Source organism: Eublepharis macularius, chromosome 3 (genome assembly GCF_028583425.1).
Source record: "Eublepharis macularius isolate TG4126 chromosome 3, MPM_Emac_v1.0, whole genome shotgun sequence".
NCBI lineage: Eukaryota > Metazoa > Chordata > Lepidosauria > Squamata > Eublepharidae > Eublepharis > Eublepharis macularius.
Window position 1 is genome coordinate 180563134 of NC_072792.1, and position 23616 is coordinate 180586749.

Consider the following 23616-nt stretch of genomic DNA (forward strand, 5'->3'; position numbering starts at 1 on the left):
TTATGGAATGGCCTACCTGACGAGATCAGGAAAGCTTCCACCCTCCAGGCTTTCCTCAAACTATGCAGAACTGAATTATTCAGGAGGGTTTTCTATCCAGATGATGATGATGATAAACCTACTATATAAAAAGAGTAAGCGTGATCCAGACAACTCACCTCTTACCCTGGTCTGCCTCCAGAGGGCACTGCCATGGTGGGAAACCCATGCTGGGATCATGAACAGAGCAGGAGGCAAAGCCCACTCCCCCCTTTACCTAGCCGGGATCAGGAGCAGCAAAACACAAAAGGCTTTCCCCAGTAATAACCGTTCCAATACACAAACTATACACAGGGGTGGGGGGGAAACAACAGTCCCCTAAAAAATTAGTAAGTACAAATGCAATTCTTTTATAAATATTTTCACATAAAGATGAAAAAACATTAAGATTGGTGCTCATTACACTTAATAGAAGAAACAGCTCAGTCCACAGCATTCTTAAAAGAGTCTCTAATTTCTGTGTTAATTTCACTTAGACACTGAAGATATTGACAAATAACCACTTCTGGAATTGACCCTCTATGTCCAGTAATGGAAACCATGTGTCACAAGCTGTCCTCCACTGACCAGAAAAAATCAACAGTCAAGGTAAGTATGTTGAATAGTGACCCTCAAATGGTCCTTTTTGAATTGCATATTCTCTTTCTTTGCAGGTTGGTGGAACTATGAAGATGTAAAGGGTCCCCCGAAGGGGTTCCCCCCGCCCTACAAGTCGGCTTGTTTCGTGTTCTGTTCACTTCCTCGGGGGCCAGATGTTTCTCCACCAAAGGAACACTTTTCTGAAAATAAACATATTTATAAAAAATAACTGCTATCTCTTCATTGTGAACAAATACACTTGATGAATAGAGCAATCAATGACTCACCAAAGAATCACTGCAAACAATTTCTCATGCATTCTTATTCAGCGCACATCAAAATGGTCAGTATAACCATTTTGGTGGTGGTCAGTATAACCATGGCCATTTTGACCATTTTGATGTGCGCTGAATAAGAATGCACGAGAAAGAGAAAATACAATTCAAAAAGGACCATTTGAGGGTCACTATTCAACATACTTAACCTTGACTGTTGATTTTTTCTGGTTTCTGAGCTGTTTCTTCTATTATGTGTAATGAGCACCAATCTTAATGTTTTTTCATCTTTAATTATGTGAAAATACTTATAAAAGAATTGCATTTGTACTTACTAATTTTTTAGGTGACTGGGATCAGGAGCAGAGCAGGTGGTAATGCCTGCCCCCACCTTCACACAGCTGGGATCAGGCACAAAGGAGGCAACGCCCACCAGCCCCTTCCCTTTCTAGAGCCCGTTGTATTTTTCCTACAATGGGCTTTGTTGCTAGTAGTAGTAGTAGTAGTAGTAATAATAATAATATAATAACATTCAATTCAGAGTAGTTTACAAACTGTGCTATTATTATCCCCACAACAATCACCCTGTGAGGTGGGTGGGGCTGAGAGAGCTCTGAGAGAGCTGTGACTGACCCAGCTGGCTTCAAGCGGAGGAATGGGGAATCAAACCCAACTCTTCAGGTTAGAGTCCTGCCACTCGTCTTCTTAACCACTACACCAAACTGGCTCAAACTGATATTATGCTGTATCATAAGAAATAGTTCAGAGAGATGCCTAGGTAGGACCAGGGAGTATAGATTATGCTATTGGGTACTGTCTGCTGATGTAGATAATGTTCCTACTACAGAGTTGACACATTGCTAAACATGCAGCAGCAGCGCCAGGATTTTTGGCACCCGCGCGCGCATTGCTGGGGCAGGCAGTGTTGATATCTAAGTGTCAAAAGCCAGTGTGCAGAGGCTTTAGATCAGAACGATCAGTATGACAGGTAGACACATCAGGTGACAGAGAGTCAGATGGTTAACTTAAGAGTCAGGAGACCATGAAGTGAATGACTCAGCTAAACTCATGCATGTATCTGATTGGGTGTCTACATGTATATATAGCTACTATGTACAGTATGGTAGGGGCTTCTTGCAAGTCCAGGTGTAGGCGAAGCACTTTGTCTCTCTGGACTGTAAACTTGTATATATTGCTCTTAATCCACCTATAAATAAATTGTATTATACACCTTTACTAAACAAACAAGGTGTGGACTCTTTGTGGATCCTCCTTAAGCTGGTGCAGTCACGCTGAATACACACTATTCAACAGGCAGCTGGGACGGCGCACAGGTGGCCTCCCAGCTCTCCCGCTCGGTTGCCCTGTGCCGCCGCAGACAGCTGCCCGTGGCTGCTGTGCCTGGCCAGGAGCATGTGCTGGTGGCGGCGGCAGCGCAGGGCGGGAGGGCTAGGACGCTGCAGCTCTGTGGCGCGTGCTCCCACCCCCCGTGCCTCCTCCGGCGCCCCCTCCAGCACCCTGCGGCCACGGCCTACCTGGCCTCAACGGGCACGCCGGCCCTGTAAACATGCTATGTTAACTAGTCAGTCTTTGTTTCAGAAAGATTTTGTCTCTGTGCTAGGTTTTCTGCACAGTGGTTAAGTGGTTCGGCTGTGAATCAGCACTCTACTGGTTCGAATCCCACAACTGCCATGAGCTCAGTAGGTGGCCTTGGGTAAGCCACTCCTCTCAGCCCCAGCTATACTGTGGAGATAATAATAACACTAACTTGTTCACCGCTCTGGGTGAGGCACTAATCTGTCTAGAAAAGTGGTATATAAACGCAGTTGTCCTTGTTGTTATATTCTTCTGCTACTGTACCCTATTGTATCTGCTCAGTGAACGTCCTGTTGTTCATAATTGTGTTTTGCTCAATGAACATCCTAGCTGTTGATTATATTGTATTTCACTTGCACTGTGTAATCTGCATTTCTCCCCAAGATCCAAGGGGGGGGTCTATATATAAAAATACCCATCTATGTAGGAATAAGGCAGAGCCAAGAAAGCAGCCAAACACAATTGTTTTTGCTTATGTTTATTTCTATAAATTGGTACAAAAAGGATTTTCCTGCAGATATACAATATTTTATGAGATGCCAAAGATCTGCACATTTTTCTATTTTACATATCATTCTCATGATCGCAGGGACACAAGAACCCGGGAACCGAAGCCCCGGCTTTCTGCATGACCCAAAAGGCACAAGTAAGAGCTTCGATCGTAGCGACGATTAAAACTGAAGGCGGCCTGGTTAAACATGCAGCAGGACCAAATGTTTAAATATCTATCTAGATGCACGCCCTAGGCTCTAACCTCCTCTACAAAGCATCAGCCGACATCCATGTAAACATTTAAGAACAGTCAATAAATTGTGCAGAAGAGCTATTTTGTACATTCATTGGACTGGATAGAGAGAAATCGGACACTTTAAAAGGTCATCCTGTGTTAGCGATCAGCCAGTCTGCCGCAAAAGCTTCACCCTCTCTTGCTCTCTTAGGCTGCCAACACTTTTCCTAGATCCAGAGGGAGTTAGCCGTGTTAGTCTGTAGTTGCAAAATAGTAAAGAGTCCAGTAGCACCTTTAAGACTAACCAACTTTACTGTAGCATAAGCTTTCGAGAATCACAGTTCTCTTCGTCAGATGCATCAATGCATCTGACGAAGAGAGCTGTGTTTCTCGAAAACCTTACACTACAATAAAGTTGGTTAGTCTTAAAGGTGCTACTGGACTCTTAACATTTTTCAAAGTCGCATGACCAGGAGAAACTCAGACCAGTTCATCTGTGAGCACCACAAAGATATGCAACGTTTTACAAAACAAGCATTAAGGGACGAGCGTTCGCCCAAAGGAAGCTACACACAGGGAAGAAAGTTTAGGCTTTGATTCAGCTGGGAAGGAAGATGATGGAGTTATGCTCAGCAATCCACTGAAGCAGCAGCTTTTGAGGAAAGACTGCAGAGAGGTGGCACTGTGGAGGCTGTTGTGTGTTTGGGTGTGCGAGGAGTTCCAGGAACAAGGGAGAGCGAGGGAGAACAGATGAAAGAGGGTGCAGAGAGAAGTAGGAGAGCCAGGTTCAATTCTGTTCCTTGGACGACCCTAGGCCAGCCACTCTATCTCCGCCTAACCTTCCTCAAAGGGCTGTTGTGAAGGTAAAATGGAGAAGGGAATAATGTATGCCACTTTGCGTTCCTCAGAAGGAGGAGCAGGATAAACAGCGTACAAGACAGATATTTCAGAGAGCAGGAGATGGTTAGGGAGATGAGTACCGTAGGAGAAACAAAGAAGACGGTTGGGGCAATAACAGCAGAAAAAGAAAGCAAAGGAGACAAACTGTGAAAGTGTCGCTACTACTGCTTTAAGTATCGTACTGGGTAACTCCAATGCTGTTTAATATGTCAGTCTTAGAATTGCTTCTGCTCCATTTCAGCATTTCTTTCAGCTCTGTGTTGAATTTCTGCTGGTTTTTAAATCTTTGCAGATTTGCACCTATATACCAATTACCTGTTTATTGAAATGTCTTTGATATTGACTGTACGGATTCGCACTCTGTAATCCGCCTTGAGTCTCGGCGAGAAAGGCGGACTAGAAATAATGTAAATACATTTTTTAAAAGCCGAGCCTTCATTTCCCTTCCCGGAGCTTATAGGACAAGGAAAAAGATGCAGGGATTGAATTTCTCCCTGCCATGCTGCTGTTAAAAGCACTGGAGACTTACTTAGCCCCACTCCTGTCTCTCTTTCATACGTGCATGAACACCAGAATAAAACTGTAGCTCCTGGCATCACCAACCCAACATCAACTCCAGGTTTTGTGCTACCTAACATGGAGCTCCCCCTTAGGGTTGCCAGCTCCATGTTGGGAAATTCCTGGAGATCTGGGGGGTGAAACCTGGAGAAAGTGGGGTTTGGGGAGGGAAAGGACCTTGACATGACATAATTCCAGAGTCCACCCGCAAAGTAGCCATTTTCTCCAGGTGAACTGATCTCTGTGGCCTGGAGACCAGTTGTAATTCCAGGAGGTCTCCAGCCACCACCTGGAGGCTGACAACCCTCCCCTCCCTCTATTTCTTCAGGAGATACATACATGTGCTTTTCATTGTGAGGAAGGTTGAATCTCCACCAAAAGATCTTTGAAAGCCAAAAATGATCAAGGGAAAAAGGGAACAGATTGGTCAACAGGTCAGTGAAGAAAAACTGATGATCAGAAAAAGCCTCCCCCCCCCCCCCGATTTGTACAAGGAGGTACAAAGAAAAAAAACCACAAAATATGGGGAGCAAACTGAATTTGCATTGTTTGTGCATTCAAGAAAGTCCTTTCTTGACCAGAAAGGCCCTTGCGCTACATAACTGTGTCTGAGAAGCCATTCTCATACAATAATAACATCACAATAATAATATTTGGGGTTGGACTAGATGACCCTGGAGGTCCCTTCCAACCCTATGATTCTATGATATACCACCCTTCAGGACAACTTAATGCCACACTCAGAGCGGTTTACAAAGTGTGTTGTTGTTCTCTAATGACAAGAGGATCCAAAAAGCAGCACAGTTACAAATGTGACTGCAGAACAAAATGCAGATTCTGGCTTTCCAAACCAAGAGTCTGAGAACGCAGCATTGGTCTTTTTCTGTCCCTCCCATTAAAACTATGGCTCTTGCTATATGAAGTCCAGACGGGCCAGAGATGGTCCATGAGCCAAGCTACAAGTGAGGAATGACACTTGCCTGGCAAGTGAACAGACTCACATGTATTCCTCCCTGTTCACTTGCCATTCACTTGCTCTCCACTTGATCAATTGGAGAGCAAGTGAATGGCAAGTGAACAGAGAGGAATACACGCGAGTCTGTTCCCTTGCCTGGCAAGTGTCATTCATCACTTGTAGCTTGGCTCCATGTTATGACTTCCTGTGGCTGGGGACAAGTGAGAAAGGACTGCTGGCCAGGCCCTCCTCACCAGTCTCTCCTTTTCTCCCCTCTGCTCCTGGATGCTAATTTGACCACTTTCCTTTTCCTTTTCCGGTGAGCACCCACAGAAGATGTAATCCATCAACTGCTACAAAGCCAGCCAAATGCCTTATCGCCATATCGAAGATGGGGTCTGAGATGCTACAGTAAGCAGGACGGTCTCATCTGCCCCTTCCCCACAACACAAAAAGCGAGACCAGGAGGGCAGTCCAAGCAATGGCCTGTGGAAGATCAAGAGACTGCGTTACACTGAAACTGGCCTTTGGTCTCGCAGGGTCAGTCCTATCTAGACCGACTGGCAGGGGCTCTCCAGGGACTGGAGAGGAGCTTTTCCACATCACCTACTACTAGATCATAGAACCATAGAGTTAGAAGGTTACCAAAAGGTCATCTAGTCCAACCCCCACACAATGCAGGAAATTCACAACTACCTCCACCCCACACACATCCAGTGACCCCTTCTCCATGCCCAGAAGATTGCAAAACACCGTCAGAATCCCTAGACGAACCGGCCTGGGCAAAATTGCTATCTGTCCCCAAAGTGGCGCTTGGACTTACCCAAGACATGTAAGAAGGGAACACAAGAAGTAAGCACTGACGTAACCCCTCCTGCCCTCCCTCTCATGATCTGCCCAGGTTCACAGAATCAGCATCGCTGTCAGATGGCCATTCAGCCTCTGCTTGAGAACCTCTGAAGAAGGAGAGCCCACCACCTCCCGAGGAAGCCTGTTCCACTGAGGGACTGTAACTGAAAAGATTGAACTGGGGGCTTTCTGCATTCCAAGAACGTGTTTTACCACGTTTCCCATTATACTGTACAAGCCAGGCGCCAATGAAGCAGTCCGGAGCTCCATCCTCTTGCATGATGTAGTGCCACCACTTGGGGGCAGCATAACACCCCAGGCCAACCGTATTGAGAGTATCAGATTATGGCCAGCATCAATTCGAAATAAGTGCTTTGAATTGGCTGGAGGGGGGGCAGGTTGTTGACCTTCCCGTTGTGCTTTTTGCTCAGACGCCTCGTTCGCTGCCCAAGAACGGCAATATGGATTTTACAGAGCAGATTCCAAACGCAAACATTTTCTCTTTGGAGTTCGATGGGAAACTATAGGGCGGTGGAACAGGATGTGTCTGTCAGCGAGAAAGAACGTTACAAGAGAAGTCTGACATTTGAGGATTCCGACAGCTTTGTTTTCTTTTAATCCTTCTAAAGCTCACGAACGCATCAACGCTCTTTCCCCAATTCACAGTTTAGGAGCCGAACCACCGACTCCAGCAGGAAAGAGTCTCGGATGCGGATTTGTGATGAGCAAGCTGCGGCCCCACCCATGCAAGGCAACTAAAGCGCGAGTCCCTCTTGCTGTCAATTGATTTCCAAGGCCTCTGTCTCCGGCAGGCCGAATTTCGTCTTGTGCTTGTCAAAGAGTTTCGTCAGGGAGTTCACATAGAGGCTGTGATAAAGGTCTACTTCCTTCTGGCTTGGGTTTGCAATTTTGGGAATAGTGATCGGCTCCCCAACTGAAACAAGAGAGACAGCTGGTGAGTTACAGACAGAGAAGTGTGACAACCAGCTGGGATGACCCGTTCACCTAGCAAAGTCAAATCTAACTTATGCACCCACACCTCTCGAGAATCTCCAGTTAAGGTCCTTCACAGCTGTGACTCAGGAGAGAAATTAGACTGGAGATTTTATGCACACTCTACTACTCAGGGCTTTTTTTCTGGGAAAAGAGGTGGTGGAGCTCAGTACCACACAATGACGTCACTTTGGGTCATCTGGAACAAGGGGGGAGTTTTTTAAAGTTTAAATTGCGCTCGGCGAAAATGGTCACATGGCCGGTGGCCTCGCCCCCTGATCTTCAGACAGAGGGGAGTTTAGATTGCCCTCCGCGCCACTCAGCAATCTAAACTCCCCTCTCTTTGGAGATCAGGGGGCGGGGCCACCAGCCATGTGACCATTTTCAAGAGGAGCCGGAATTCTGTTCCACCACGTTCTGGCTGAAAAAAAGTCCTGCCACTACTCAATGGTGAAGAAGGTAAATGGTCAGATATTTATTTATTTATTTATTTATTTATTTATTTGTGACATTCATAGTCCGCCTTTCTCACTGAGACTCAAAGCAGATTACGTGGAGTGAGATTAGTCCAATTAGTACAAAGTGCTGTGTATCTGATCATCTGCAGTCTTTATAGAAAAGAATGCAGTCCCCTCATCTCTTCCTTCCAATTTATTCCTGAGGAAATCAGAGAATCTGTAAGAACAGCATAAGAGGCAAAGTGGGAGGGGAGAAAATCAGGAGATATCATTGCTCCTTTTTCCAAAGACTTCAGTGCTTTAAATGTTCAGAATGGCATGGTTGGGTACATACCACTTAGGTCGGAATCATAATGTATTTATTATATTGTTATCCCACCCATGCCAGCTGTATGGGGAATGTGTATTAAAGACCAGGAACTGTACACACTTATTGGACATTGCGCTGGCTGGGGATTTGGCCGGTTGCCTCCAAATTACATCAGAACATGTAACGGCATTTCCCGGTCAATATGAACATTCTTAACCTGGAGAGCACACACAATCTCTCGCCAGCACGTGCCGTGCTTCCAATTGGCACAATTGCTCCGGATATGGCGACCTTTTCTATGACCCCTGGTGAATGTGATCTTTTCTATGACCTCTGGTGAACTTGATGGACTGTTGTATGCACATTATCCATGCCACCTTTTTTTATAGAAAGGTCAAAACACCAAAGGTAGATAACAAATAAATGGTTCCCAGATACCAAGTCTCCAACCAAATCTAGGTTTCTAACCAAAATGCAGATCATTCAAAGCTCACCAGGGTGGAAATACACATTAGAAAGCACCTAGGGACGTTCAAGTGAACCTCGTTTCATGTGTCCCCCCTCCAATTTCCCACGCACTCGCACAGACACACTTCAATTTGCTCCGCATTAATACATTCACACATTCGATAGCAGTTCCTCCTCAACTGCTAAAAAGATCCCAAGCTATTTACAACTTCCATATTCCCAGTTTCTGCCACCTCCATACCCATTCATTGAAACACAGACCTTGACACTTTTCACACATTAAAGAAATGCAAATTGGCAGGTCAGAGGAGCTCTACGGTGTCTATCCCTGAGAATTCTCGCTGTGAAAACAGATCTAAGACTCGGTGCTGACATTTGTACTCTCTTGCAAATGCAATCACAGAAAGGGAGCTCCAGTGAAAGCAGCATTCACATGTGCCGAGCAAAATCCTGCACTCGAGTGTCCCCAGGTAATTTGCAACATGTATTTCCATTCTCATCGGTCTTGCTCAGGTCTAGCTCCCCCACACCCCTCCAAAGTGGTCTGCCTGAACTTCCGTCTTACCTACGGTGTTGATGGGCTTGCTATAGGGCACCAACCCCCAAGCGTTACTGGAGAAGAGGCCTCGCCCGTGGAAGAGGCAGGGAGCAAAGCCAATGTACTTCTGGAACTTCTTCTGAACCCATTTCCCCCACGAGCCTTCCTCGAAGACCACCTGCTTGTAAACCTCGTTCTCGCCAAATGAATACACGGGAACAAGATCCGCACTGGAAGGTGAAAAAAAAAAGAATCAGACATTGGTGAGAACCTTTTCTTTGGCAGAATGTTAGGACACAGGGCAGGTGCGAGATATTTTGTCACCCCGAGCCAGGTATGCCTATTACCATTGGGCATGCGCTGCCACCAGGCCTTAGCTTGTACCAACTGGTGGCAGCATGAGCTCAGGAGGGAATGCCAATCTCCTCCCATGCCAATGATGGTTGAGGCTTCAGTGGTGGGCTGGCACCCTCTAATCTTTTCGTGCCAGAGCATGACAAGAGGTGGTGGGCTCTCCTTTGGAGGATTTTAAGCAGAGGCCAGATGACCATCTGACAGCAATGCTGATTCTGTGAACCTGGGCAGATCATGAGAGGGAGGGCAGGAAGGGTTGCATCAGTGCTTAGTTCTCCTCTTCTTACATGCCCAGGGTAATGCCAATCGCCACTTTGAGCCAGCTTGCAGGGAGGGCAGCCTAAAAGCCGAATTAATAAATAAAATAAATAATAAGTCAGGAAGCAATTTTCTCCAGGCCAGTTTGGCCAGGGATCCTGGAGGTTTTTTGCCATCTTCTGGACATGGAGCAGAGGTCACTGGGGGTGCGGGGGGTTGGACTAGATGACCCTGGAGATCCCTTTCCGCTCTATGATTCTATGTGACACATGATGCAAGTATTTTGAGTAAGGAACAGGATGTGGATTTGGGTCTGTATAGAAATAAAAAACCAAGTCCAAAATGCACAGGGGTTATTGGTTAGTTCCAGTGGCAAAGAAGATTCGCGCTGCCAGATGAACAACATATCTTATGCACTGAAGACAAAGGGGCTGGATCTAAAGGTTCTGTACTGCCAATGATCGTGGCTGCCAACAGTCCAAGAACCACTGCTCCAACAGAAGAAACTCATTCCCACTAGCGAAGGCTCCTTGCATTGGAAGAAGACTCTGCCATTAGTACGGCAGAACCTCTGGATCTAATTCTGGAGCTTTTTTTCTCCCTTACCCATGTCGTATGGCCAGCTTGACAAAACCTTTCCGGTTTTTCAGCGTCACCGAGTTTTTGCCGGGGATGCAGTTCAGGGACTCCGCAGCACCTCCCACCACAATCACAACGGCATTCCCGTTGCCCTTCTTCGAAAGGATGTAGTCTATGCTGTCACGGTTCACGGGGCAGATACCTAAGCGTTGAGAGGAAGAGACCTTTTTTTTAAAAAAAAAGCATGAAGCGGACATTGCAAACGGACAGCTCGCCAATGGAAAACAAGGCCTCGTTTGTGGAGAAAACAGAAAATCAGCATAAGTTGTTAGCAGAAAGCCCTTAAACGGCAGCATATAGTCTGCAGTTCTGGTAAGAAGCACAGCTCAGAACTCAGCATTCTGAGAATCTCCACTTCCATCAAAGCTGATTCCAAACAGGTACAGAAAATAAAGAGGAATGCACCACCCGTCCCCACCCCGCAATTCTTTCCAAGCAAAAATTTGGCGTAGCCCTGTACATTTATGCAGGTTGCAGAATTGAGCACAGAGCTTGGGTTGCCATCACTCAAGGCAGCAATGCTGTGTGTTAAATAGGGTGACTGGATCCCTCCCACTCTGTCTTATACACCCTCCCAAGAGTTCCTAGCAGGATACATCTGTCTCCTTTCCTCCTTTTTAGGCTTGCAGTAACCCTACGTGGTTGGTTAGCCCGGGAGAGAAAGATTTGCCCAAGTGAGGCTCCCAGGTGAGCTTCATAGCAGAGGGGTAAGTTTCAGGTGGGTAGCTGTTTTGGTCTGCAATAGAAGAACAAAATTTGAGTCCAGTAGCACCTTAAAGACCAATAAGATTTCCAGGGTATAAGCTTTCGATGGTCAAAGTTCCCTTCGTCAGATGAAGGGATGTCTGATTCTTGAAAGCTTATACCCTGGAAAAGATTGGTCTTTAAGATGCTTCTGAACTCAAATCATGACTGCTTAGTTCCTCTGTCCTTAGCTTAGCACCTAAAGCCATCTTTGGAGCAGGCTAATCGGCTTGCAAAGGAGGGCCGAATTCACAAACAGTTGGGGAAATGAGACGGGACAGTGCCTTTCCCGTTTTATGAGCATTAACACACAAAAAAGCACGAAAATAAAATTGGAAAGTGTTATCAAGGGGGCTGACAGTGTTCATGCTGATGGCAGTGCGTAAGGGTATAGCAAATTGCTGCAAGTTGACAGAATCTTGATCAGTGTATCTTTGGTACTCTGAATTATGGCAAATTGCATGGCGGAAAACTTGACGTGCCAACTCAGAGTTGTCAAAGATAATGCTAGAATGTTGGATTTTTATGAAACGTGGCAAGACTTTATTACATATAGAAAAGTACGCAACACCAATATTTATCCTTCCTCAAACTGTGGAAAAGAGATTAGATTTGTAGCATACATGGAAATGCTCTAGAAATAAGTAAAAACGCTGTTAAAAATTTCTTCCCTGAGTTTTATATAGTGCAAGATTTGGAATGTCCTCCATCAATAAGTTGATCAACATTGCCTGTTTTCTTTTTTTCATTCCCTTTTCTTTTTTTCTTTTATTCTAATCTTTTTTTCCTTTTATCACATATGTTTTTCTTTCTCTATTCCCTTATGTAACTTTGAATGTGGCTTAGATGGTGTTTTTTATGTTGTGTTTGAAAGTCAATAAAATGATTAAAAATTAAAAAAAAAAAGAAAGCTTCACTTTTCAAGCAAGTGCAGAGATGGATAGCTTTTCACACCATAAATCCCTTTCTCTCCTTGCTAAGCTAACACAATGTTGCTGAACCTTTTCTACTTTTTTCGCAGAAGGTGGGGAGAAAAAGTGACAGGCCACAGGTGGCTCTCTAATCCCAGCCAAAGTCCTTCTGGGTTCCCATCTGGTGGCTGGAGAGACCCTCCGGCCGAAAGTAATACTACGGTTAAGCTGACAGCTGGCAAAGCAGGGCTTGGAAGGTAAACCCGATTTTAAACATGACCACATGGCCATGTGCCAGGAGAATTTGCCCAATTTGCACATGAAAATGAAATGAAAACCTGCCCTCAAGTCATAGTTGACTTATGGTGACCTCTGGTGGGGTTTTCATGGCAACAGACTAACAGAGGTGGTTTGCCATTGCCTGCCTCTGCAGCCCTGGTCTTTGTTAGCAGTCTCCCATCCAATTACTAACCAAGGCCGACCCTGCTTAGCTTCTGAGAGCTGACGAGATCAGGCTCACCTGGGCTGTCCAGGTTACCCACACATGAACTGGCCCTTTAAATGACTAGGCGATTCTCTAGAGAACTGCTTGAAATATTTGACACTCAGCTTCATTGCCGCTGACACTGATTCAGGCTACCAAGTTCATTTTTGCCCTACCCTTCCCCACCCCAAGGAGATCAGCCTGTGACAAAGGTTAAGCTACTTGGCCCAAGGTCACCTCATGAGCTTCCCAGCTGAGCAGGGGCTGGAACCCGGGTCTCTCCAGTCCTTGTCTGCCACACTCACTCTACGCCACTCGGAGCAGGGAGCAAAATGTTTGGAGCAATGAAATCCAATGAGGAAAGGAAGGAGAGGGGACAAGCTTCAACCTCCCTTCCCCTCTATACCCCGGTGAACCCCAAAATAAAAAGTGGACTCACCCCCACCTCTGCATTCCATAAAAACAGGCAGCTGTGTGGACAGAAAGGTACGAGGTTGCCACCATGGTGTCTAGCCTGACCCAGAGAGATATTGACTGGTTTAAAGGTTGCAGCAGGGATTCGAACCCGGGACTCTCAACAGCCGGCAAACCCAAAGATTTTATGTGACCTATTCTAGATCCCCAACATGACTTTGAGCAACAAAGATCAAAGCTCTCGCTTTAAATGCTCATTCTCTTGTTGGCATGACTCCAACGGTCACTCAGAGATGCATTGCAACTAGGGGGTCTTATCCAATTAATCAAGATTTTATCCTCTAACCAGCTCAGGGAGGTGCACACAGGTCTTCCTCCACCAATCATTCTTCAAAACAAGGTTGCAAGGTAGGCTGATCTGAGAGCAAGTGAGCCAATGAGCTAGGTGGCTGAGTGGGCACTTGACCCCAAGTTTCCTAGGTCAGAGTGTACTACTCCAGCCAGAACACCACACCAGCTCTTAAAAACCTTAGTCCAGTGAAACTCATGAGACATCTTATACGAGGACGCTCAAATGTAGGGAGACACAATGTTAGACAGGAAGCGTAGTTTAAAAAGGCAGAGCCAAAGGCTTTGTAAATTTCACCTCTCTACACAGAGCCGGCAAAGATCACTCCTCAGAGGGTTTGTTAATTTCATTGACAGAGCCTTCCAAGCAGATGAAATTAACAGACTCTCTGAGGAAGGATCTCTGCCGGCTCTGTGTAGAGAGGTGAAATTGACAGAGCCTTCAGAAACCAAGAAAGGGACTCTGAATACACTTGCTTGGGAATAAGCCCCACTAAATTCATCGGGGCTTACCGCCGAATCAAAATGTCTCTGGCCGGTGGTCTTCAGTCCTTACCCCCAGACATTAAGTAGTCCCTCAAAATGGGAAATCGGAAGTTCCCAGCTAGCGTTGCAAGGTGCAGCCTGATTCCCGGGAACTTCTGGCCCACGCCCGTGGCTTCTGTGCCGAAGTTGCAGAAGGCACCAAGTCCAAGGATCCCGTGAGGGTGGTAGCCCAAAATGTAATTCCGGTTGGTCAATAAATTGTGGGTTTTAAAAAGCTGAGGAAGGAGAGAAAGAAAAAGAGGGGAATAAAATCAGTTAGAAGGAAGGCATTTCCCCTGACTTGTTATTCTGTGTATGATCATTTTAAGTAATTACTTTTCTTATCTGTATTTCTTAAATATGCATGTAAGCATCACACACACACCATTTTCCTGACCTGAAGCAGTCCCAAGGAGCCAGTGTTTGTCCTATTCACAAAAATATGTGCTCTGGCTGATCCCCTCAATAGAGCCCGTGCCACTTTGGCAGGGTGGAGGCAAGAAAAATATCCCGACTGACCTCTATCATGGCTGCCCTTAGTGTTCTTTTCTAAATTTAAGAAGTGCAAGAGTCTTCAACCTTTCTTTATAAGAAAGGTGCTCCAGCCCTAAAATTGTCTTTACCTTTCCAGCTGCAAGAACTTTGGCGAAGTAGCACCTCTAAGATGAACAAAAATTTGTGGTAGGGTATGAGCTTCTGTGAGTCACAGCTCACTTCTTCAGATACAGAAATGAGCAAGAGTCCAGTAGCACCTATAAGACTAACAGAATTTGTGGTTCCAGAGGAGTTAGCCGTGTTAGTCTGTAGTAGCAAAATCAAAAAGAGTCCAGTAGCACCTTTAAGACTAACCAATTTTATTATAGCATAAGCTTTCGAGAATCAAGTTCTCTTCATCAGATGCCTGATCAGGCATCTGATGAAGAGAACTTGATTCTCGAAAGCTTATGCTATAATAAAATTGGTTAGTCTTAAAGGTGCTACTGGACTCTTTTAGAATTTGTGGTAGCGCATGAGCTTTCGTGAATCTAGCTTTCATGATACTGTCTGAAAAAGTGAGCTGTGACTCACAAAAGTTCATACCCTACCACAAATTTTGTTAGTCTTATAGGTGCTACTGGACTCTTGCTCTTTTCTACTGCAAAATAAAAATGACCATTGACCAGCAGCCGTTAAAAAGGAAGGTTAATAACAATATAACATTTGATTTATATACCGCCCTTCAGGATGACTTAACACCCACTCAGAGCGGTTTACAAAGCATGTCGTTATTATCCCCACAACAAAACACCCTGTGAGGTGGGTGGGGCTGAGAGAGCTCCAAGAAGCTGTGGCTGACCCAAGGTCACCCAGCTGGCTTCAAGTGGAGGAGTGGGGAATCAAACCCGGCTCTCCAGATTAGAGTCCCACACTCTTAACCACTACACCATACTAGCTCTCTCTTAAAGGAAAGCTGGACTACCATCCCTCGATAGTCTCCATTTTTAAATCCATCACCAGGTCTGGATTCTCATAGGAAATTAAAAAGGAATTAAGAAGGACACCCTGCTTTCCTCTCTTTGTACCAGCTGCCTAGAGTGCCAAGCGAAAGCCGCTTCAGTTTATTAGGGACAGAGAGCAGAACCACAAGTGACAAAAGGCACAGGTTGGACACTTGTCAGCTTCCCTCAAGTTTTGATGGGAAATGTAGGCGTCCTGGTCTCACAGCTTGGCTCTCCGACTGCTGTCCAATGGACTTTTCAACTGTCACGTGTCCAACATTCCGCCAAGCTGCCTACATTTCCCGCCAAAACTTGAGGGAAGCTGACAAGTGTCCAACCTGTGCCTTTTGTCACTTGTGGTTCTGCTCAGAGACAGCCACACAGAAGGCTGACAATTCATGTGGGGGGGGGGGGGGCACAGCAACTAGATCTTCACAATGTGGCTCAGCTGCACTAAGAATTCAGGAAGGTCAGGTTGCATTTCGTTGCCGGGCTACTAATGCCGGGCTCCCTGCTCCGTAAGACAAAAAACAGGGATGCCTGTCGAGAATTCTCCCCTAGCTGTTGCAACATTAAAAATATAAGCCTAGCAAAGTGTGTATTTGCAGAAATCAGACAAAGTCTCCTGAAGGCAACTTGGCACAATAGGATGCCAAGATGTACACCTACGGAGGTTTTTTTGCGTTTGGATGGGTGGGGAGGTGATCGTTTTAGCTGGAGACGCCAGGGACGGAACCTGGCATCTCCTGCACGGAAGGCTGCTGTTTTTACCACCGAGTCACTGCCCCCCCCCCCTGCAAAGTCTACAGGAGATGTCTAGATTTTCCTTGGGAACTTTGACTCCCCAAAGCGTACACCCTGGAAATCTTGCTGGTCTTTAAGGTGCTGCCAGAGTCGAATCTCGCTTTCCTACTGCAGACCAACACAGCTATCCACCTGGAATTCCCTCTACGGAATATAAATCCTAAATCCACCTCCAAAAGAGGTAATCCTCGAAGGCAATTTCAGCAGCAACCCACTTGAAGCCTGTCTCGGCCACAACCCCGTCTTCTATGGCCCTGCACTTAACAGCAGGGGGTCATATCATAGAGTAACGCTGACGTTTTCCCGGCCCTAGCTGTGTTATGTGCCATCAAGTCACCTCCAACCTATGGCGACCCTATAAATGAAAGACCTCCAAAACGTCCTATCATTAACAGACTTGCTCAGATCTTGCAAACTGGAGGACGTGGCTTCTTTTATTGAGTCCAGCCATCTCATTTTGGGTCTTCCTCTTTTCCTACTGCCTTCCACTTTTCCTAGCATTATTTACTTTTCCAGAGAATCTTGTCTTCTCATGATGCGGCCAAAGTACAATAGCCTCAGTTTTGTCATTTTAGCTTCTAGGGAGAATTCCGGCTTGATTTGATCTAGAACCCACTTATTGGTCTTTTTGGCTGTCCATGGTATCTGCAAAACTCTTCGCCAGCACCATATTTCAAATGAATCCGTTCTCTAGAGAGAAATCTGGAGTGTAGAAATTCAGAGGTCAAGCGCCTTGGGCTGCACACACTGCCAAAGGAGCTTCAGGCACTACCAGCTGAGAAGCCACGTCCACGTTTTACAACCTACTAAGCCAACGGCAATGTGATCTGAAAAACTAACTCCAGGATGGTGTGGAAGACACACAGCTGAGAGAAGTGGCCGAACTCTCCTTCTCCAAATGAGCCCCTGTCAAAAATTAGCGTGGTGTAGTGCTTAAAGCATTATGCTTGGATCTGGAAGTCCCAAGTTCAAATCCTCACTCACTGGGTGGTTCGAGGCCAGTCCCGTACACTCTTAGCCAAACCTACCTCACAAGGTTGCAGTGAGGATAAAACAGGGAAGAAGTAAATACGTAGCTGCTCTGGAGTCAAAGTGAGCGATAAAAACTACACACAAGGTAACTGAATGCCTCCTTCTTTATATTTTCATAAGCACATATCGAAGAATGCATAGAGAAGGAGAAGGACCAAGCAAGGTGGGTACAAAGAGTAGCACACATGGCTCTCCCCTCCCATTTAATCACCACTACCTGCAAAGCAGGCCAAACAACTGCTCCAAGGTCTCCCAGTAAGCTTCATAGCTGAATGGGAATTGCACCCAGGTGCCTAAAAGCCATAGGTGAGCAATGCAGGTGAGCAAATAGAGGCACTCAAAGGAGAAAACATAAGGTCCCAGACAAAAAAGCTCTCCTCTTAAATTTCAAAAATATAACAACAATTTACTAAAGTGTAAATGTGCAAGGTGCAATCAATCATATATATACAAAATATTTTTCCAATTACATATATCACAGTCAGTCCTTTCTAGAGTTAACACACAGATATTGTTACTAGTCCCAATTTTTCAAAAATACAAGGCAACCAGAATGCACATTCTTAAATAAACAGTTACATAACCAGTAAATCTGGAAACGAATACTAGAAAGGACTGACTGTGATATATGTAACTGGAAAAATATTTCGTATATATATGATTGATTGCACCTTGCACATTTACACTTTAGTAAATCGTTATATTTTTGAAATTTAAGAGGAGAGATTTTTTGTCTGGGACTATACTCAATGCAGACAAGGGGACTGGTTGAGCAAGGAGAATCGCCTAGTGTTTTTCCGAAGCCTGTTTCGGACCTGATCCCTGGACGTGGCCATTTATTCAGTGGACCCTGGCAAGTAAATCACTGCCATCCACCACCAAGAAGAAATTGGCCGGAGTTCTTCCCATGCAAGATCACCCATCAGCTTAACTGATGCTCGCCCATCAGCTCAACTGATGCTCCAGTAATAATCCTGCCAGAGGCCCCCCCCTCAATCTTTCTGGGGACCCCTCGCTCACAAAAATAGGGTCAGGGCAAAGGCAGCCAGACCTAAACTCTCCCACGCTTCTGACCCTTCGCTCCCAGCCCTGCATTTTTAGCATCGAGTTGTTTGGGAGCCCGTTTAGAATGTGCAGCAGGTGGCAGGTCTCCTGGGGAGCAACAGATGCGCCGGGGAGGCCGTCGGGGAGAGACTCCTATTACAAAATATCCCGCGGATACAAACTCCTCAATACACGCAGTCAGCTAGCTGCTCTAGCAATGCTCAAAAGCTATGCCTGCACTCAGATCGCTTAATTGTCAAAATGAGGCGATAGTGGGAAAGGCTTCCATCCAACCCACACTTTCTTCCCTCCAGGTATTTTACCATGCTGAAAATCTCACACACACACACACCCCTGCCACTCACACCTTTCCTGGCATGGCGCCATTCTCAAAAGCAGTTGTGGTTTTAAAGGCTGCCAGCAGGTGGCTCTCATCTCAGCCTTCCAAGAAGATCTCAAGTGATGGGATTATTTTTAATTCTGCAACTTGGTCTAAATGTTGAGGGATCCAGGAAGATGCAGATGCTGTTAACCCTTATTAACAGGGTTCTCAGGTCCATATGCCCTCCAGAAGGGAGACCCAGGACTTACCTCTTGTAGCTTCTTTGCATGTATGTGCTCCCAGTGGGGCATGACGACGTCACTTCCTGGAAGTTCTCCCGTGGGGGAACACTTTGGGCTTTGCACAGGACCAATTCTGGCCCATTTGGGGCCAAAATTGGCCCCAGTGAACTGAGGGAGCACCCATGGTTGGCGGGAAGTGATATCATCAAACCCTGCCAGGAGCACACACACACACACACACACACACACACCGTGTATGCTTTCCCAGATTGCCTGCCAGTGGCAGGCGCTCTTCGCGGGGCAAACTCCCGGGAGATTGCCCACTATTCGCGGGAATATGGGAAGCCTACTTATTAAGTCTGAGGACTAAAACTCTACATGGAAGGGAGTCATAATTTAGTTTCCAGGGCAGGGCATTCATTCACTTTTCCTCTCCCCGCACCATCTTCCCTTGATATAATGCCTCCAAGAAATAACAAGGGATGGGAATTCCTGATCCCAGTACTTTTCACAGCCAATCCATTTCTCTTCCTCCCCAGTTCCCAAACATTCATTCTATTTACATTATTTATAATCCGCCTTTCTCACTTGAGACTCAAGGCGGATCACACCCTGTGAGTAGGGTTGTCAGGCCCCCTCAAACTCCGGGGAGGGGATTGGGGCCTGGCACTCACCTTTCTGGGGGGGCGCTCCCGCAAGCATGATGACATCACTTCCAGGAAGTGACGTCATCATGTGGTCCCCCCCCCCCGAGTGCGTCCACGCTCCGCAGGGGCTTGGATCGGGACCGCAGCGGAGGGCAGGAGCACTCCTTCCCTCCGCAGCGACCCAAAACAGGCCCGATTTGTGCCAAAATGAGCTCATTTCGCACTCCCGCGCTCTGCAGCAGCCCCAATCCGGGCCAAACTGGGCCGATCCAGGTAGCTGCTTCTCACGGGAGTGCGCAGCACCGTAAGGGAGCGCACACAGAAGGTGCGCCCCGTTCCGGCCAAGTAAGTGGGGGCAGGGTGCGAGGGGTGGAGGCGGGAGATCCCCTGACCCCACCGGGGGTATGGTATCCCTACCTGTGAGTCACTACAGTCAATTTCAAGGGCTTTTCAGTAAACAATGCAATAGGGTACCTCGATGCAAACTGGCAAAGATTTAAAATCAGGAGAAATCTAATAGACTTGAAGAAATGCTGCAACAGAGCATAAGCTATTCTAATATTGACTTATTAAACAACATAGAACTACCCCGTAGGATCATACTTCCAACAACTGGCAGTACGTAGTAGTACAGTCTATGGTTCCTATCTCTTTACTGATGCTTCTCTTTGAGACCACTTCCTTACAGCACAGCCCTCCTATCTGAGTAAAAAGACCTCCTGAATAATTCAGTTTTCCACAGTCCAGGAGAGTGGGAGCTTTCCCGACTTCTTCAGGTAGGCCAGGTTTGGTCCTGCTGCCCCCAGAATGGATGGTGGGGCCCAGACGGCCAGTTAGGCAGCAGGGTCATATTAGGCTCCGTCGTGCAAAAACATGGCACTGGGAAACCCCTAACCTGCTCTTGCTCCATCCTCTGAGCAATATCTAAAGGCTTTATCATCAGACCGGCTGGACAGGGCAACCTTTGCACCCCATTACAGCTCTAGGGCTTTGATACAGCGCAAACTGTGGCCTCAGTCTTGGAAATCGTGAGCGTTCCAAAGGCCACTTCCAGTCTGCTCCATTGAAAAGTCATAATTCCTAGTTCTTATGGGCAGTCCGACTCCTCCACACCCATGATTACGGGTAGTTGCTCTTAGCCTGCCAACACAGCAAGCATCACTGGCCCTTGGCCCCTGAGATACACTCTGGCACAGAAATAAACAAGAGCCCAACAAGCCGGTTTTTATGCAGAGGCTAGATGGCCATCTGACAGCAATGCTGAGTCTGTGAACCTGGGCAGATCATGAGACGGAGGACAGAGAACCTGGGCAGATCATGAAAGGGAGAGTTATATCAGGGCTTAGTTCTCGTGGTCCCTTCTTACATCTCCAGGGTAATGCCGATCGCCACTTTGGAGTCAGGAAGCAATTTTCCCCAGGCCAGTTTGGCCAGAGATCTGGGAGGTGTTTTGCCATCTTCTGTGCATGGAGCAGGGGTCGTTGGGTGTGTGTGTGTGGAGATAGTTGTGAATGTCTTGCATTGTGCAGGGGGTTGGACTAGATGACCCTGGAGGGCCCTTCCAACCTTCTATGACTCTAAGGGCACCGCTGCTTCTCCTTCTGCCCAGCGAGGAGCCAGGTAGCTCCATTCCAAGAGCTCCCCAGGGGCCCACAAGAGACACGATAGAGAAGCTTCTTCTTAAGTACGGGTTTTAATGTTTGTATTCTTATTAAATTGTGTTCTTGGTTTTTAATGTTTGCATTTATATTTTGACATCATATCAGTTTTCATGTTTGCATTAATATTATTTTAATAATGTATATCTATGCTGTAAACTGCATAGAAATGCACCAGATAAATAAATAGCGTGGTGCTCTTCGACCTTTCTTGGTCGTGGAGAGTGCCCTCAAGTCATAGCTGACTTATGGCGACCCCTGGTGGGGCTTTAATGACAAGAGACTAACAGAGGTGGTTTGCCATTGCCTGCCTCTGCAACCCTGGTCTTCGTTGGAGGTCTCCCATCCAATTACTAACCAGGGCTAACCCTGCTTAGCTTCTGAAATCTGATGAGATCAATCTCACCTGGGATATCCAGGTCAGGACAACCTTTCTTAATCCACTGGAATATAACCATCAAATAGTCATGTGGGAGGAACATAATGAGTGATTCTGCAGACGTTGGATAATGCACTTCCAATCCTCTTTACAGATCATTTGGAACGGATTTTTTCGTGTGTGGAACAAAAAATCCACCTCAAACAACTGATAAAGTGCATTGAAAGTGCATTATCCAACATGTGCGGAATCAGCCATAGACACATCAAACTGCTTTATACTAAATCAGGCCGTCAGGCCATCAAAGTCAGCATTGTCTACTCAGACTGGTAGCAGCTCTCCAGGTATCACATCACTTACTAGCTTTCAGCTGGAAATGCCAGGGATTGAACTTGGGACCCTTTGCATGCCAAGCAGATGCTCTACCAATGAGCCACGGCCCCTCCCAATGAGGGAAGAGAGGGAAAGCCAGACTCAGTACCTTACAGTGGCGACAGGGCCACTGCCAAACACAAGCTGAGCACAGAAGACGCAGTGCACTGGAGAACAAGCCAAGAAGCTACGGCAGCGTCCTGCCACTGCACTCAGTGCGCATGCACATACACAGGGGCAGAAGATGGGGTGACCTAGCTCCATACATGTGCAGCAGCGTCAGGCCCTTCCAAGAGGAAACCCCCCAAAAGGCAGCAATATAGAGAATAGTTGGGAATTAGTGTTCTGCGGTCAGTCATTTTGTTTGTGTTACTTAGTTAGTAAACGTATTTGCATGTAACCACTTAGCTATCGACAGGGCTCATTTCGAGGGGGAACACGCAAAGAGGTTCCCCAAAGAGGTCACATGTCAAGTGGCCCCGCCCACCTGACTCTTGGCCATTTTGGGCCCGTTTCGGCCCTCTGACAGATGGTGGATCACTCTGCAGCTCAGCAGCGGCCCGATCCTGACCATTTTGGGCCCCTTTTTGGCCATTTTCAGCCCCTTTTTGCTATTTTGGGCCCAATTTTACCCTGAATGGCCAGGATTGGGTCCAAAACAGCCCAGGATAGGTGATGCCAGGGGGTGTGACATATGCTAATGAGTTGTGCTAATGAGTTCCTCCAGCTCTTTTTCTACGAAATGACACCTGGCTATCGAGTTAAGTTTCCCTCAATAGAAAAGGGAGTCTTTATGCTTAATGAAGTAGATGTGAGATTCCCGATTGGCAACCAGTTTATTGGGAGGGAGCAATTAGCTAGAAATTTATACTGAAGTTTTATTTCTCTTTGTTCAGTTCAATTCAGTCTCTACGATGATTTTGTAACAGTCTAAGTCTGCCAGCTAAGTCCATCTAACCAGCAAGATGTAGCTAGATGTGTGTGTTATGTGCCTCCGACCTACGGCAACCCTATGAATGAAAGACCTCCAAAACTTTCTATCATTAACAGACTTGCTCAGATCCTGCAAACTGGAGGACGTGGCTTCTCTTACTGAGTCCAGCCATCTCGTTTCAGGTCTTCCTCTTTTCCTACTGCCTTCCACTTTTCCTAGCATTATTGACTTTTCCAGAGAATCTTGTCTTCTCATGATGTGACTAAAGTACAATAGCCTCAGTTTTGTCATTTTAGCTTCTAGGGAGAATTCAGGCTAGGTAGCCATTCTTTATTTTCTGCCAATGTAACCTTTTATCCTATTATGTAGGATAAAATATTATGTATTTTGTAGAGCTAAACACAGGAGTGCGTGCTTATTATGTCCATTGCGCATTTCTGTACTCTGCTAATTAATAACCCCGAGAAGAATCACAAATCAGCAAGTCGGGCTTTGCAACCTGTGGAAGGGTTTGTCTTGAGAGTTGAAGGGTACTGTGTAGATGATATCATTCACAGCCTGCCAACTGCCTCCCCGTGCTTGAGGAGTTAAGAGGTTCACCAACCACATCTCCACCCTTTTCTTCCCTTGTGTATGGCGGGCAGGGAAAGGGGGAAGGGTGCACAACCTGGAATGTTGACATCCATGTTGGTACTGATTTTACTGGTTTTATTCGTTGTAATTTGTCTATGATTGTAACCCGCCCTGAGCCTGCTTGCTGGGAGGGTGGGCGGGCTAGAAAT

At 46.4% G+C, this 23616-nt stretch overlaps 1 protein-coding gene across 1 annotated transcript in view; it reads right to left on the bottom strand.

Annotated features, from left to right (window-relative positions):
* Nucleotides 1-5770: 5770 nt before the first annotated feature.
* DGAT2 (diacylglycerol O-acyltransferase 2) overlaps nt 5771-23616 on the bottom strand; it is a 54976-nt gene continuing 37130 nt past the window's right edge. Inside the window, exons 5-8 of the mRNA XM_054973075.1 lie at nt 13954-14158; nt 10464-10638; nt 9273-9475; nt 5771-7412 (exon numbers count right to left, since the gene is read on the bottom strand). Coding sequence (XP_054829050.1) covers nt 7258-7412; nt 9273-9475; nt 10464-10638; nt 13954-14158 — 738 coding nt within the window. The 3' untranslated portion in view covers nt 5771-7257. The remainder of the gene's footprint in view (nt 7413-9272; nt 9476-10463; nt 10639-13953; nt 14159-23616) is intronic.